At 48.2% G+C, this 13,401-nt stretch overlaps 1 protein-coding gene, 1 long non-coding RNA gene and 2 other non-coding genes across 6 annotated transcripts in view; 1 reads left to right on the top strand and 3 right to left on the bottom strand.

The window, feature by feature from the left end:
- The window catches only part of ST6GALNAC2 (ST6 N-acetylgalactosaminide alpha-2,6-sialyltransferase 2), a 28,102-nt gene extending 24,003 nt beyond the window's left edge, over window positions 1-4,099 (top strand). For both annotated transcript variants that reach the window (XM_006269266.4, XM_019494328.2), the window contains exons 7-10: window positions 332-435; window positions 1,264-1,347; window positions 1,790-1,889; window positions 2,548-4,099. In XM_006269266.4, the coding sequence (XP_006269328.1) occupies window positions 332-435; window positions 1,264-1,347; window positions 1,790-1,889; window positions 2,548-2,715 (456 nt within the window). In that variant the 3' untranslated portion in view covers window positions 2,716-4,099. The remainder of the gene's footprint in view (window positions 1-331; window positions 436-1,263; window positions 1,348-1,789; window positions 1,890-2,547) is intronic.
- A 1,873-nt stretch (window positions 4,100-5,972) lies between these two features.
- LOC102568400 (uncharacterized) lies at window positions 5,973-10,492 on the bottom strand. Of its 2 annotated transcripts, none has more exons than XR_001372680.3 (5): window positions 10,406-10,492; window positions 9,278-9,423; window positions 8,034-8,119; window positions 7,195-7,321; window positions 5,973-6,050 (listed from the first exon to the last, which is right to left on the bottom strand). It is a non-coding gene; the product is annotated as an uncharacterized LOC102568400 (long non-coding RNA). The 2 variants fall into 2 exon arrangements; XR_002092414.2 differs by lacking the exon at window positions 10,406-10,492 and adding an exon at window positions 10,260-10,300.
- On the bottom strand, window positions 7,727-7,799 carry LOC132252364 (small nucleolar RNA R38). The gene has a single exon (XR_009464258.1). It is a non-coding gene; the product is annotated as a small nucleolar RNA R38 (small nucleolar RNA).
- Window positions 9,496-9,574, bottom strand: LOC132252363 (small nucleolar RNA R38). The gene has a single exon (XR_009464257.1). It is a non-coding gene; the product is annotated as a small nucleolar RNA R38 (small nucleolar RNA).
- Window positions 10,493-13,401: the final 2,909 nt, after the last annotated feature.

Raw genomic sequence — 13,401 nt, 5'->3', positions numbered from 1 at the left:
CCAGGTTGAGGGATGGAGCATTACCATCCTGGGCTGGCTGGCTGGCTGTCAATGCGCACAGCCTGGGAGAATAGCCACCTACCGTTCTGCCTGGGACGAGGCCCCGGCTCCTTTCTGGGTCACCAGAAACCTTCCTTGTATTTGGAAATCACTGTTTGTTGCTCAGTGTCTACATCTCCCGCTCTTCCTGCCAAAGCACGTGTTTATCTTCTCACCCTACATGTGCGGGTGGATGAACGAGGTTTCTTCTTCTAGGCAGGGTTGAGGGTGTGACGGGGCCGGGCTCTTCAGCTTCTAAAGCATGATGTGTCCTGTCCCCTCTCCGCTGCAGGAACTACGTTACATTTTCATCCCCTCGGACATGCGCGATTACACCATGCTGAAGTCGGCCATCCTAGGCAGCCCTGTCGAAGACGGTCCTGACAAGGGTGATGAGTAAGTAACCCTACCAGTCTGTCCCAGACCCACCCTAGCCTAACCAGGCATAGAGCTCTCTTGGCAACTGATACCCTCTCTGCCCAGGGTGGGTATTTCTGCAATGGTCCTCAGTGCTTACATGGGCCTTGTTGCTGTGATTTCAGCCTGCCTCTACCCTTAAGATATTCCTCCTCACAGGCCCTGGGAGGTAGGGAAGTGCTATTGTCCTCTTCTTACAGACTGGGGTATTATGAAGCTAAGTGACTTGCCTGAGGCTGCACATGAAGCCTGGGGCAGAGGAAGAACATGGGTCTCTCACATCCCAGGCTGCTCCCTTCTCCACTAAATCAACCTTCCTTTCTCTGAACTTTAGCAATGCTCCAGCCCCCAGTGGGACTGACTCAGTAAGCAGCCTTGGAAACTCTAATAACCCTCTCTACAGCACTGCAGTACTTAAAGTCTCCACATATGGAAATGAATCTCTTTGATTTGGTGGTCCACTTTCACTGGCAACCCTTGTTCCTTTGCTAATACAAGGGAATGATCAGAACAAGGCAGGAACTGGACAGCGGGGCCCACCTTTAACACTGTCACAAAAATAAAAGCCTGTTAATGCCTGGCTGAGTTGCTGCCCCAGAGGCCGTATGTTAAACCCCAGCACCCAGGGAGCGGTGTATTTTCCTTCAGCAGTTGATATTTTCTCACAGCCTGACCTCTCTGCCCTTGACAAATGGCACTGCTGTTTAGTCTAAACAACTAGCCTCTTTTTTAGGTTATAGCATAAATACCAAGTTGTGCAAATAGCAGCATGATGTGAAATGATGTTTTTTGATCTCCCTGCCTCAGACCATCAAAATATTTTGGACCAGAGGCATCTGCAAAGAAGTTCAAGCTGCTGCACCCAGATTTCATGCATTATCTAACAGCAAGGTAAGGAAAACAAGGTGTCTTTGGGCAAAACACTCCTGCAATACCACAGCTCCTGTTCAGTGCCACACTCCCCCAGGTCTATTCCCAGGAACCTGCCCCTGAATTACTAAGCACCATCAAACTCAGTCAGTCTTTCTGCTCTTGGCATTCAGTCTCTTCCTCACCCTGCAGTCTTCCTCCATTGCTGCAACCCACTCCAGTGACACTGAATGTGCTTCTGCTCACACACAGGAGTCAGTTCTGTCCCATTCATAGCTGTGCAGCTCACTATGATCCCTTTGGGAATTACCCCAAACTGTTTCTGTCCATTGCAGTTCAACCCAGTTTGGTTCCTTGCAGGCTAATGTGTCTTCCTTCAGCATTTCCTTCGTTATGTTTGCTGTGGTTGAAGCCTCCGTTCCTCCTGAGCTTGTTTGTTATAATCCCATCTCTTTGCTCACAGGTTTTTGAGGTCGGATATAATCAATACACAATATGGCTACCTCTACATGCCCAGTACTGGTGCCCTCATGTTGCTGACAGCCCTTCATACCTGTGACCAGGTAAGAGGCTTTGAGTGGGGGGGTACCTTTCTTCAGTGCCCCATACTCTATGTGCATGTCTACAGTGTCGTGATTACAGATCATGTAGCCATACACAGGTTGACTTTATACCACCTAGCTTGGGTACCAGTACCAGTCTGGTTAAGTCTGTATGGATCAGGCATGGATTTACCTGCCCCAGTATTTACCCAGTTTCTGCAGGGGGATTGGCAGTCAGCACTGAGCTGTCACAGCTAGTGTCCCAGCTGGCTTGGGTAGGTGGATCTATACAAGTCGCATCTTGGCTGCAGCACAGATTAATACCATTAGCATAAATTTAAGCTGAAGGCACGATACTGGCAGTGGAGAGTGGAGCCATTGGCTCTTTGCCCATCTCTGCTAAGACCTAATGTGTTTTGGAGAAGGCTCAGGTGATCCCAACCCTGATGTTCCATCATCTCGCTGCTGGCATTTGGCTGTAGCTCCAATGGGCTGCTGTGTCACACTAACCAAGAAGGGTGGAGTAGGCCTGGCAATGCATTATGCCCCACGTTCCTGGTCCATTTGGCATTGCTGGAATGGGTAGCCCCTTATTCCAAACACTGGAGTAGAGACTGCCACAGGTTGGACCCCTCTTCCTTTCCCATCTCATTTGCACCACCTTTCACGCTTCCTCCAGGTCAGTGCCTATGGATTTATCACCGACAATTATGAGAATTTTTCAGACCACTACTACGAGCTGGAGAAGAAGCCTCTGGTGTTTTATGCCAACCACGACATGCTGCTGGAGGCTGAGCTCTGGAAGAGCCTGCATCGGGCGGGCATCATGAAGCTATACCAGCGATGAGGCAGGCTGGTACCTTATAGGGACAACTTCCCTGCATTCTCTGGATAGAAAGAAAGCATCCTTCTCCTCTTTCCCATGGGGTCCCTTCTCCCCTTCTGAGGCTGTCAAGAACTTATAGGCAAATGGGGCCTATTCACTCATAGCCAACCCTACAAACTGAAGTAGACGAATTGTCTCGACTCGCTCCTCGGGTCCAGGCCGCGGGCTGGAGGGCTTTACTTGGAGGCTTCAGAAGTAGCAAAGCACATGTGGCCAAGTCTGCTCAGGCCTTTTTGGCACTCGGCTGGAGACAACAGAACCTGGAGCTGCCTTTGTCACAGGAAAGCTACGCGGCTTCTCCCAACGCACCCAGGATGAAGTGGGCAAGAGCTGCCAACAGCTGTCAGGGTGCATCTTCTCATCTCCCAAGGGAGTGTGATGGCACCAACTGGGGATGCTGGAGGGTCCCATTACCCTACTTCCTGTTATACACTGCCTTTCCTCAGCACACAGCTTCCAGCTGGAAGATGTGCTGCCTACCACTGCCTCCTGCCCATCAACACCAGCTTCCTTCAGGACTCAAGAGAGCCCCAGCCCTATTTCCTTCTGCCTTTAAACTCTTCCCTCCACCCCTAGTGTAATGCATCACAACACTCTCCACAGCTGAAGAGAGCCAGGTGGAACTTGTGGACATTGCTCAAGTGAACCAGGTAGACAGCCAAAGAGCATTACTGCTGGGCACAGTGAAGCCTTAATACTATAGTCATCTATAACCCCTCATCACACTCATGCTCCACTTCCTGGGGGGAACTTCATTCTTCCACCTCGCTCACCACAAGACGAGGTCAGACTGCTTCCCGTACATACAAATGTGTTTCAGCCCTTGTTTAGCTTGTCACTCCATGTTGTAGTCATCAAAGGTGATGGGAGTTTTTACAGGTAAATTGCAGCAACCCTGCCCTCAGCTAGCTGGAACCTCAGAGGCAGATTGGGGTGGGTGGACTTGTGTAAGGCGGGTGATAGAATCACAAGGCAGCAAGTGCCTTATTTGCATTTCAAATCAATGGTGCCTCTGGGTAGACTAAGAAAGAACCTACTTCTTTTAGAGATAGGAGGGGACCTGCCACTCCATTGTGTAAGACAAAACCACCATCAAATTTCATTTGAAAACAATTAGGCAACAGATAGTGGGAGGGGGTGGGATCTTTAACCCTTAAGCCACGTTGTCAGATAATGAAGTGTAAATAGGACACATCAGATCAGCTACAGGTAAGTTTATGTGCTACAGGAATGCTGCAAGGGCTAAGGATAGATGGATGGGTGCGAAAGGACAATGGGGAGAGATGAAGTGTAATTTGAAACATTTTCCCACTTTGTATAATTGCATAAATGTTGAATGATCTTTTTTCCTTTTATGTTCTCTTTTGTTGTTTTAGCCAAGGGGCCGGGGCAAAACATGACAGGTAGAGAGGCTGCTATAGAAAGCAAAGCACAATGCAGTGTGTGACTGGTGTTATTAGAGGGCAGGTTGGCAGGAGGGGGTTGCCTTGCAGTGACAACCAAAGTAGAGAGGATGAAAGACTGTGAAACCTGTGACTGACGGTCACTAGCAAAAGCTGATGCAATCAATTCTAACTCACAGAGCCAAGGGGTTCAGTGCCAGATTGTTTCAACCCAGCAACTAGAATTTAGCAATTTTTTATAGTTTAGTCTTTGTTTGCTGAAAGTCACCATGGTAGAATTGCACTCAGCTCTCCAGTTATGGTTGGGAGACATGGCATAGTGGATAAGCACAGGACTGGGGTACAAAATACCTAGAAACTCAACCCAATTGTTACAGACTAGTTTTGCCCTCTACCTGTTGGCAACATGCGCATTAAGAGCATTTTTGTACATTAGCCAATTTAGACGCGCTCCCTTATGCATAAGCGTCATTTGGCAGACAAAAAAATGGGTTTATTGTCCAAGACCACATTATAACCACACAACCCGCCTCAAACATTAGCTCAACAGTCTCCAATATAGAACTGGCATTACGGGGTCTCTTGCCTTTCGCAGGCATAGTGACAGTGTCTCAAACATATTCTAGAGACAGGTGCACAGTAAAAAAGGGTCTTGCATGCCTTGTAGGTACCCAAGTATCGTGCAGTTAGCAAGGTGAAATGGAGCATGCGGTGAACCTTTCTGTAAAGGCTGGCCATTTAATTAGCAGGAACAGGCACTGTTAGCCAGGCTGAAGCATCGTTAAGTTAGAGGGAAACAGGCTTTTATCACAGTCTTCAAAATGTAACAGCAAGTGGGTCATTTTTGGATTACAGATCCATAGAGCCCTTCGCAGGACACTCAAGGTAGCTTTATGTAAGTATACAGCAGGGGAAGAGGTAGGTTAACACAAGCTACCCAATGATAACGAGAAAGTGACTGCCACTGTCAGACTGGAAGTGCTCTAGGCAACCAGGTTCTCTCAGGCCAGACACTTTTGTTGGTTCAAAAATTGCATCCTAAATTTTCATTCTCTTCTCTCACTTAACTGCCTCCGCTTGGGCTGCTGCCAGCATGAGCATCATCTGGCAGGAAAAAAGGCTTAAATTTTAAAGCTCTCAAAATGCAACACCAGGACTGGAAAAAGCAATGAAGTTGCACACTATATTTCTTCCAGCTCCAGCTACTAAAGACAGTCTAGGCTTAGTCCAACAGACAGGTTGCCGCTTTCTATAACCACTGGACATCAATTCAAATGAAATCCATTTATAGACGTGCTCTGGAAGTGGTGGGGGGGTATGCTTTAATTAGCACGGCTCCCAAGAGCCGTACTAATTAAAGTACACAGAGCGTCACACACATCAATGTCCCCATGCTGAAAAATGGCGGCGGGTGTGCTTTTAACCAAAGCTCATCGAACAACTTTTAGTTAAAGCACCCCTACTGCCATTTTTCAGTGTGGAGGTGCCAATACATCTGACACTGGAGTCTGCTGGAGCATAGCAATTACCACACTCAAGCAGTCTCAATTAATTGAGCCTGCTCCAACACGCTGTAATTACAGCGCATTGGAGAAGCCTCCCTGCACACGTACAGGAGCTCAGTTACTACCAAGGGCCAGGCAGGGCTCCAAAGAGGATATTGCTGACTTTCAGACACCCGTTTCTCAAGTACACCCCGCTACTTCTAGTAGTTTCTTTTGAACCTCTGCTGTACAAGAGAATCAAATGACAGATGCTGAAAACAGTTAGTGCCAACATTGGTTTTAGCTTATCACCAAAAGAATCTCAGGCATCCAAAATTGTCAGCGATTTATTTATTTTTTTGTCTGAACAGCACTTCTCTCCAGCCAGTTCTGCTGAAACAGGACCTATCTTGGAAAAGGGAAAAAAAGTCATTACATTTGACAAGAGAAAGGAGCTAGCTAGTGTCTAACTAAAGCAGAGATTGTGGCCAGACACAGAAACTTTTCACTTGTATTTTACTAAAATAACAGTGTCTGAGGGGGCTGAGAAGTTTTACAACTTCAGGATGGATGACAGGTCAGTTCTTGCTCTATTACTGACTGGCACAGCAATCGGAACCTTTACTTCCTGAGATGCGAGTCTGGCCTTGCCCATGTCACAGCTAGCTGCGCTAGAGCCGTGTTCCTGCCACTCCAAGAACTCACCCTCTCCATATGCATGGTACGAGTGTCCATTTGCTAGTGAGGCAAGGAGTTTGTGAGATAGCTCAGGAGCACAAGAAAATCCCCAGTTACCTGGAAGCAACCATTTCACTAGTGCCTGAGAGCTATCTAGTACCTACTGATCAACCAGGAGCATATTAGAAACAGATATGTAACTCCAGGTCAGCGCCTGCAGCTTGTAACATCCTCAAGTTAATGGAGACTTTGGTGACTAATGTGAAAGCTACTGCCTGGACACACAACATACCTGAATTTGGTGTAATTTTATTTGAATTTGGTGCAGAATTACTCCAGAGAAAACCAGGACAAACTCATCCCAGTATAAGCTGTGTGCACCTACTAGCAAACAAGTATTACCTACTCTCCTACCACCTAGTGGCAAGGCACTACCCCGAATTACTTGTCTACTCTAGATCCTTAAGTAGCTTATGCTTGCACTGAAGTCACTAGGAAATCACACCGCACAAACATCTTATGTGCCCAAGTGCTAATAGATGTTATCTAGATACAGCAAGTAAGGCTTACATTGGCTGGATCCAGGAGTTCTGTCATTCTCCACAGTACTAAATGCTTATCTTATTTCTACTTTCTATTTCTAGTCTGGCTCTTCATTTTGTTTTTCCTGAAGCCTGGCAGCTGCAGCTATTTCCTAGTAAGCTATGCCCCCTCAACTGAATAAACCCCGATGTGTCCAAAGTGGGACATTAGAATCCATATAATACAGCAAGTGCAGAAAACTTTGTACAGGAAGATCCTGTCCAGTTCCTACACATTCAGTGTGAATTATTCAGCATCTCTTAGAACCAAATGTTTTTCCCTACCCAACATACCAGCTGCCAAGCCCAAATGAGTTCCAGTTCCGTTACTTTCAAATCCACTGTTCAATGCATGGCAGCTCAGGACATCATGCAGATACTCCACAGGCCATCAGCAAACACACCACGTGCCTTCCAAACCCTGTTAGAAAATTTGAACACTGAATGCGAGTTGTTAGAGGAATGGAGATCATTATTAGTCATTTGGAAATACTTTGAGATGGCTGCCTGAAATGTTAACTGCAAAAGTGTTTAAAGCTTTAAGAATGAGGAGAAGAAAATTCATAAAGGGTGTCAAGCATAACTGACTTGCCCAAAGTCGAGCAGCAACTGGTGTCAGAGTCCAAAATAGAACTTAAATCTCTAAGGCCCAGTCTCTTTCTGTTAGTCACTAATGCTTCTGGATGGGAAGCAAAGCAATCCCTCATGATGAGTATGGATGAAAAGGCAGGGCACTGTTTTTACTCCAGTGGGACAGCAGTACAGCACACAGAATAATGGCTTGTTTACAACTATGACTGATGTGGAAAAATTTTGTCCCTGGTTTATGAGCCTCAGATATTCATTTCTCCCTCACAGCTGAGTTTTCAGACAGGGATAACAGTACATCATTGGCTCAGACAGACTTGCAGGGACAAAAAGCAGACTGGAAAATGCAGAGTTAGGAAACCTCTAAAAACAGACCAGGTCACAGCATGCTGAGAAGCAGCATTAAACCTGTCCAGGAAGCCAGCATTGATCACCATCTTTCTGACAGAAATGTGTTCAGCAACTATGTACTCTGGGCAGCAAGAGCAGGTTACATTTCTACTCAGGTTTTCCACAAGCCATGCATTATTCTAGCAATTTCCTACCTGCTTGCAATCAAAGCAATCACCATGGGTGTGCAAGAGGTAGCTTCTATAGTTCAAGACAATGTCTTAGAAGGAAGAGCTGCACCCTGTGAACACCAAGCAGAAGCCATGTATTAGAGAATCATCACACAAGCTCTTATAAAGGGAAACCAATTCCCACTCTGCAAACCCAGTTCAGATAAAGTAAAGCATGCACTGCAGAGTCCCAGTATTAGAAACCCACAAAGGAAGGTATCAGAGGGCCAATTTTGGATTACAACCCAGACCTTAGGATGGCCATGGCCTGTCCTACACAAAGCCAAAAGGTACCTTATCAGCACTCTCCTCAACAGCAAGAATCTATAGTCAAGATTTCCTATGATAAATCCTTGCTTAAAGACACCAATGTAGATGATAATTTGTGTTACCCACTGTTATTAAAAAGCGTGCCCTCCCTATCTCTTGGCAGCTACAGGGAGGGGGTAGGCATATTACTTGAACCAACTTTAAATCTCACTTCAACTCATTTTAAGCAGACACCACTCTTCGGTGTTATATAGACACTTTTCCTCGATCAGCTCCCTCCCCACACCTAGGAAGAATCCGACACTGCTTTCTGTAATACCGTCGAGGACCTTTTTGTCAACTGCATTTGGGCACATGGAAAATATAATCACTGTATCTCCAAAAGAAGCTATTATTTAGCTTCTCAATTCCCTTTTGAGTCACCACCTGGCATCTGCGAGTGACACCTCCCTGCTCCCCACCAGCGAAAGGCATGTTTCCGAGCATCTCTGGGTGAGTAAACAGACCAATTATTCTTTCAATAGGCCTATTTCTGTGGCAAGGGCACTTCTGGGATGAGCTGCATCAAATGTCTCCATTATGGAGTGTTATCTAATCCCTCCTTGCTCCATTCTCCCCCACTCACCTTTGACCGTGTCAACAACCAAACGGCCTGCCCAGCAGACAGATTTAGATTCCCATTCAACCTTTGGCCCTTGAAAGCAAAGGGTTCTGCACTCAGGTGTCCGCTGCAACAATACAGCAGCGTGTGACTGGTACCCAGCCGAAAAACCAATTAATTCCATTAATCAAATGTTTGGGCTTTTCTCCCTGCTCCCATCAGCCTCCAGAGATCATGGCAGTGTCACCCAACACCACTGTACAATGAAACAGCCTTGCTTCCTTATCTCAGGGACAATGAAAGGGAACCAGCCAGTCGTGTGACTGTACAATACAAGGCAGATGCTACAATGCCTCACCACTGCATAGCGGATGCAGAGCAACAGTGGCTCATCACAGGATCTCCTCAGAACCAGACCCTCGGGAAACTGGATGACAGCATCTTTGGCTCTGAATCCCCCATTCTTCTTTGCGAAAGACAAAAGACGTGCCGCGCTCTGGGAATCTGTGAAGAGGCCAGAGGTTTAGTCATTTAAAATCAGGTCGTTATTTAAAATCATTTAAAAACTAGTAGTTGCTGAGCCTCAGAGTTACAACTCCACAAAACAAAAATACTTTTTTCAGACAGGGATAACTTCGTATCATCACCAGCTCAGCTTTCGCAGCCCAAAAGCCCCTCATGGGGGTTCACTGCGTGCTCTGCCCTGGTTGAAAACGACACCTGGTGGAGACAGTCCGCTCTGGACATGCTCCCATTTTCAGGCTGGCCGTTTCAACGAGAGGTCAGACTGTGCAAAGGGATGCTAACGAACCATGCCTTCGCCAAGCCACGCCACTGGCAGACAGTTTTTCCCACCCGGGTCTTCAGAGTCAGCATTGCCGCTCCTTACAACACTCAACACGACTGCAGAAAACTCCCCTTTTCCTTCTCGTCCTTGCCCGTTGCCTGGACGTGCAGCACGTGGCACCATGGCGTGCTTTACAGTCAGTTATCGCCTGGCCCCGTGGCAAGACGGGGGGAGAGCGCCGATTTCTGGGGTGTACCGCCACAGGAGAGACTCATCCCACGGGGCGAGGGCGGACAACTAGGGGAGCCACCAGACAGCTGGGCTTTGCATCGTCCCCCCGCACAGCATCCCCGGGCACTCGCCCTGTGCCAATGCCCACCCAGGATTCCCACGTGGGCACAGCCCTCTCCGTGGCAGGTGCTGTTATAAGGGCCCCCCAATCACAGCCACTGCTGATGCCCAGCGAGGCCGCCCCGCAGCCTTCAGGGGACCGACCCCCGGGCCCAGCCCCGCCTGCGAGGTGCACCACGGGGCAGCTGGGGGGGCACCTTACCCCGCAGAAAGCACCGCGCAGGCGGGCGGCCGCCCCCACCAGAACCGCCCGCCCCCGCCGGCCGGGCGGCCCGCCGCGAGCCGCGCCCTCCTAGCACGCGCCGGCCCCGAGGATGGCGCCGGCTCCCGCCCGGCCCGAGCGCTCACCGCCAGCCCCGCCGCCATCGCCGGCCCTGAGCGCAGAGGAGGCGGGGCCTGCGAGGAGCCCAGGCCTATCCCGCGCAAGTCTCGCTCCAGATCTCGCGAGGTTTGCGGGGAGTGCTGGGAAAGCGAGTTTGTGCTGCGTGGGATGGGATGGACTGGAGGGGAAGGGTGCTACGAGCTGCCTCACGGCCTCAGCCAGGTGTCTGAAGTCCCTCGCGCCCCACGGGGCTCCTGCTTGGTGTCAGTGATCCTCAACAGGGCGATGCAAGCCCCCCGGATGGTTGCGGTCCCTTTATGGCGCCCAGGCTTCGTGATTCACCAGCCTGGAGATTTCACACAGGAACCCACAGCCTGGCCTGGGTGGCCTTTTTGCCAGAAAGACTGATGTATTGTTTTCTCTCCGTAGTCAAAAAATGAGGGAGAACTTAAGAGGCAGCGTTTTCGGAGAGAATCCCTCCCTTCGCAGGGGTCTGTGCCGCGGCTGCTCAATGGGGCTTGAGGTGACCTAAGAGGCCAACAGACCGGCCCCCAGGACGGAGCTGCCGGTCTTCTCCCTCTGCTCCCTCGTCTCTGCTTTGAGGGCCAGGAGCTTTACCCCGAGACGGGCGAGGCGGCGCCGTTGGAGTCCTTCCAGCTCGTGATGCTGAGGGGTGCCTGAAGCCTGACAAGGGGTGTCTTGAGTCTAACGAGGTTGAGCCCTGCAGCTGTGCAGGATATGACGAGAGGCAGGAGGCGCACGTTACAGGGGGGAAAGACAGTCCCTGTTTTGTTTGATACAGGTGCTTATTCTGTGCTCATTGCTGTAGAGCTGATGTGAGGGGTCACCCACGTAGTGCCCAAAACCATGGAGGGGCGTGAGCTGGGCAGTAGGCTGACAAGAGAAGACAGGGTAGAGTTGTGCCTTATAGACTAAATCCAAGATTCATAAGCTGTCCTAAATAGCAGCTCTTGTGTCATCGGATGCTACGAAGAGACGTCGTCCATTGTGCATGTGGGAAGAGGGAGAGGCCACTTCATGTTGAACACCGGTTCTGATCACAGCATTCACATCGTTTGTTCTCTCATCAGGGAAATAATTGTCATTGCTAATGATGTGACACCCGTTGTTCAGGTCTGGTGTTTTGCAACTAGCATTGTACAGCTGTGATCTAAAAGTCACAGCTTAAAGACTTTATGAGTGTTTAGGATTTTCTTTGGGGGGGGAGTGTTCACAAGTGTTCACAAACTATACCCGTGAGCCCAGGATAGATTTGATTTCAGTAAGTCCCTGCTCAACTGCACCCAGTTGAAATCAGAACAGGACACTAGAGCCCAAAGCAATCAACTAGACCATTATCATGCTGTTTAGTAATGGTGTTTAGTCATTCTTTACATACATGGTGTACTGGTAATAAACAAAATAGATAGTATTTGTCATTTCCACAGAGTTCTGTATCTTCGAAAGGCAGTCTAGGCATGAGTTAATAAATTATGGCTATGTATTAAGTAAGTAATTAGGAAGGGATTTGGGATTAATGGAAGATTAGTTAGTAAATGTGTGTACAGTGCTTTGAGTAGATAATGAATTCTGCAAGTGTTCTGATTATCGTTTGTTATTAGAAGATGCTGCAAGAGCCATGGAGCGTTACCCAACCCCTGAACTGTAACAGACTTCAAAGACCCCAAAAGTGCACATCTCCAAATGAAACAGATGGAATCAGCAAACATAAAGAATTCCTGCCCCTCCCCTTCTGGATTTGATCTGCTCATTTGCTTCTAATGGGAAACAGGCAACACAAAAACCTAATGGCCGAAAGTTAAAAATTAGACACACACAGGTTAGAAATGAGATAGTGAAAGTGATTAACAAGGGGACCAGATACTGTGAATTCTCCATCTTTTGATGCCTTCAAACCAAGGAGGGAGATCTCCAAGTTATGTATTAGTCACGAGTTTGGGGGATCAATACAGAAGTATATGGGTAGACAAGGTTCTTCAGGTGAATCTGATATCTTTTATTAGACCAACTTAAATAGTTGGAAAAAAAAATTTTGGCAAGCTTTCAGGTTTAAAAACCCTTCATCAGGCTGAGGAAGTCTCTGCAGTTGGACTGTGTTCTCTTCCTGGATGGGATAATGTGGGTGAAATTCTATGGCCGGCATTACACAGAAGGCCAAACTTGATGATCTAAAAATCCTTTCTTGTCATATTTTCTCTGAAAATAATGAATATGGCTCCTACAGTTACCATGTGTTTTCTCAAAAGTGGCCAGGAAGCTGTATGTATTGGCCAGTATAAACTGGTAGTGAGACACTCAGTAACGCTGTACTTTCATATTCATTATGCTGATGGCAACAGTGCTGCAAAGACACCTCTGACTCTAGATGCACTCACCGTGGGGGAGCTGATGTTCCCATGTTCTTGAGTGCGATGTGAGCAAGGATGGTCTTCAGCCAGCTTATCCCGAGTGCTGTCTGGGTTCCCAGGAGGAGGCAGGATGGGTTGTTTGTTTGTTTAGCCCTGGGTCTCTCTGCCCTCGCTCTATTTTAGAATCTAACTTTCCAAAGCATGGAACTAGCCTGAGCCTAGGACTCTCTGCTCTCCAGCAAGGCCAAGTTTAGTCTTTTAAAAGTCTCAGACAAAGCAAACAGAAACCAAACAGCTTCTTCATTTTCTGCTCCCATTCAAGAGAGTGGGTGTGGGTGGGGAATCAAGGAATCTGCTGGGGCTCTTTTGCAGTGGCTATACTGGAATAGACCAAGTGCTTCTGACCACCTAGAAGAGCAACAGAGACAATAACTGGTGTCCACCTTATCACATGCAGAAGTCCCTGGTGCGGAGGGCAGTGTAGGGTCAGGCAAGTTGAGCCTAAGCCCTGGCGAGTCTGTCCCATTGTTAATAGTCCTGGTTCCATGGGGCATAAACCAATACCCATCTGTTCCTGACCAGCCCTAGCAGCCATCTAGGGCTGATTGTGACCCAAGGACATGATTTTTAAAATGCTGTCCTGAGGGCCTGAA

Source organism: Alligator mississippiensis, chromosome 8 (assembly GCF_030867095.1).
Source record: "Alligator mississippiensis isolate rAllMis1 chromosome 8, rAllMis1, whole genome shotgun sequence".
Lineage (NCBI taxonomy): Eukaryota > Metazoa > Chordata > Crocodylia > Alligatoridae > Alligator > Alligator mississippiensis.
The sequence above is the reverse complement of the archived record's forward strand: the minus strand, read 5'-3'. Positions and strand labels throughout refer to the sequence as shown.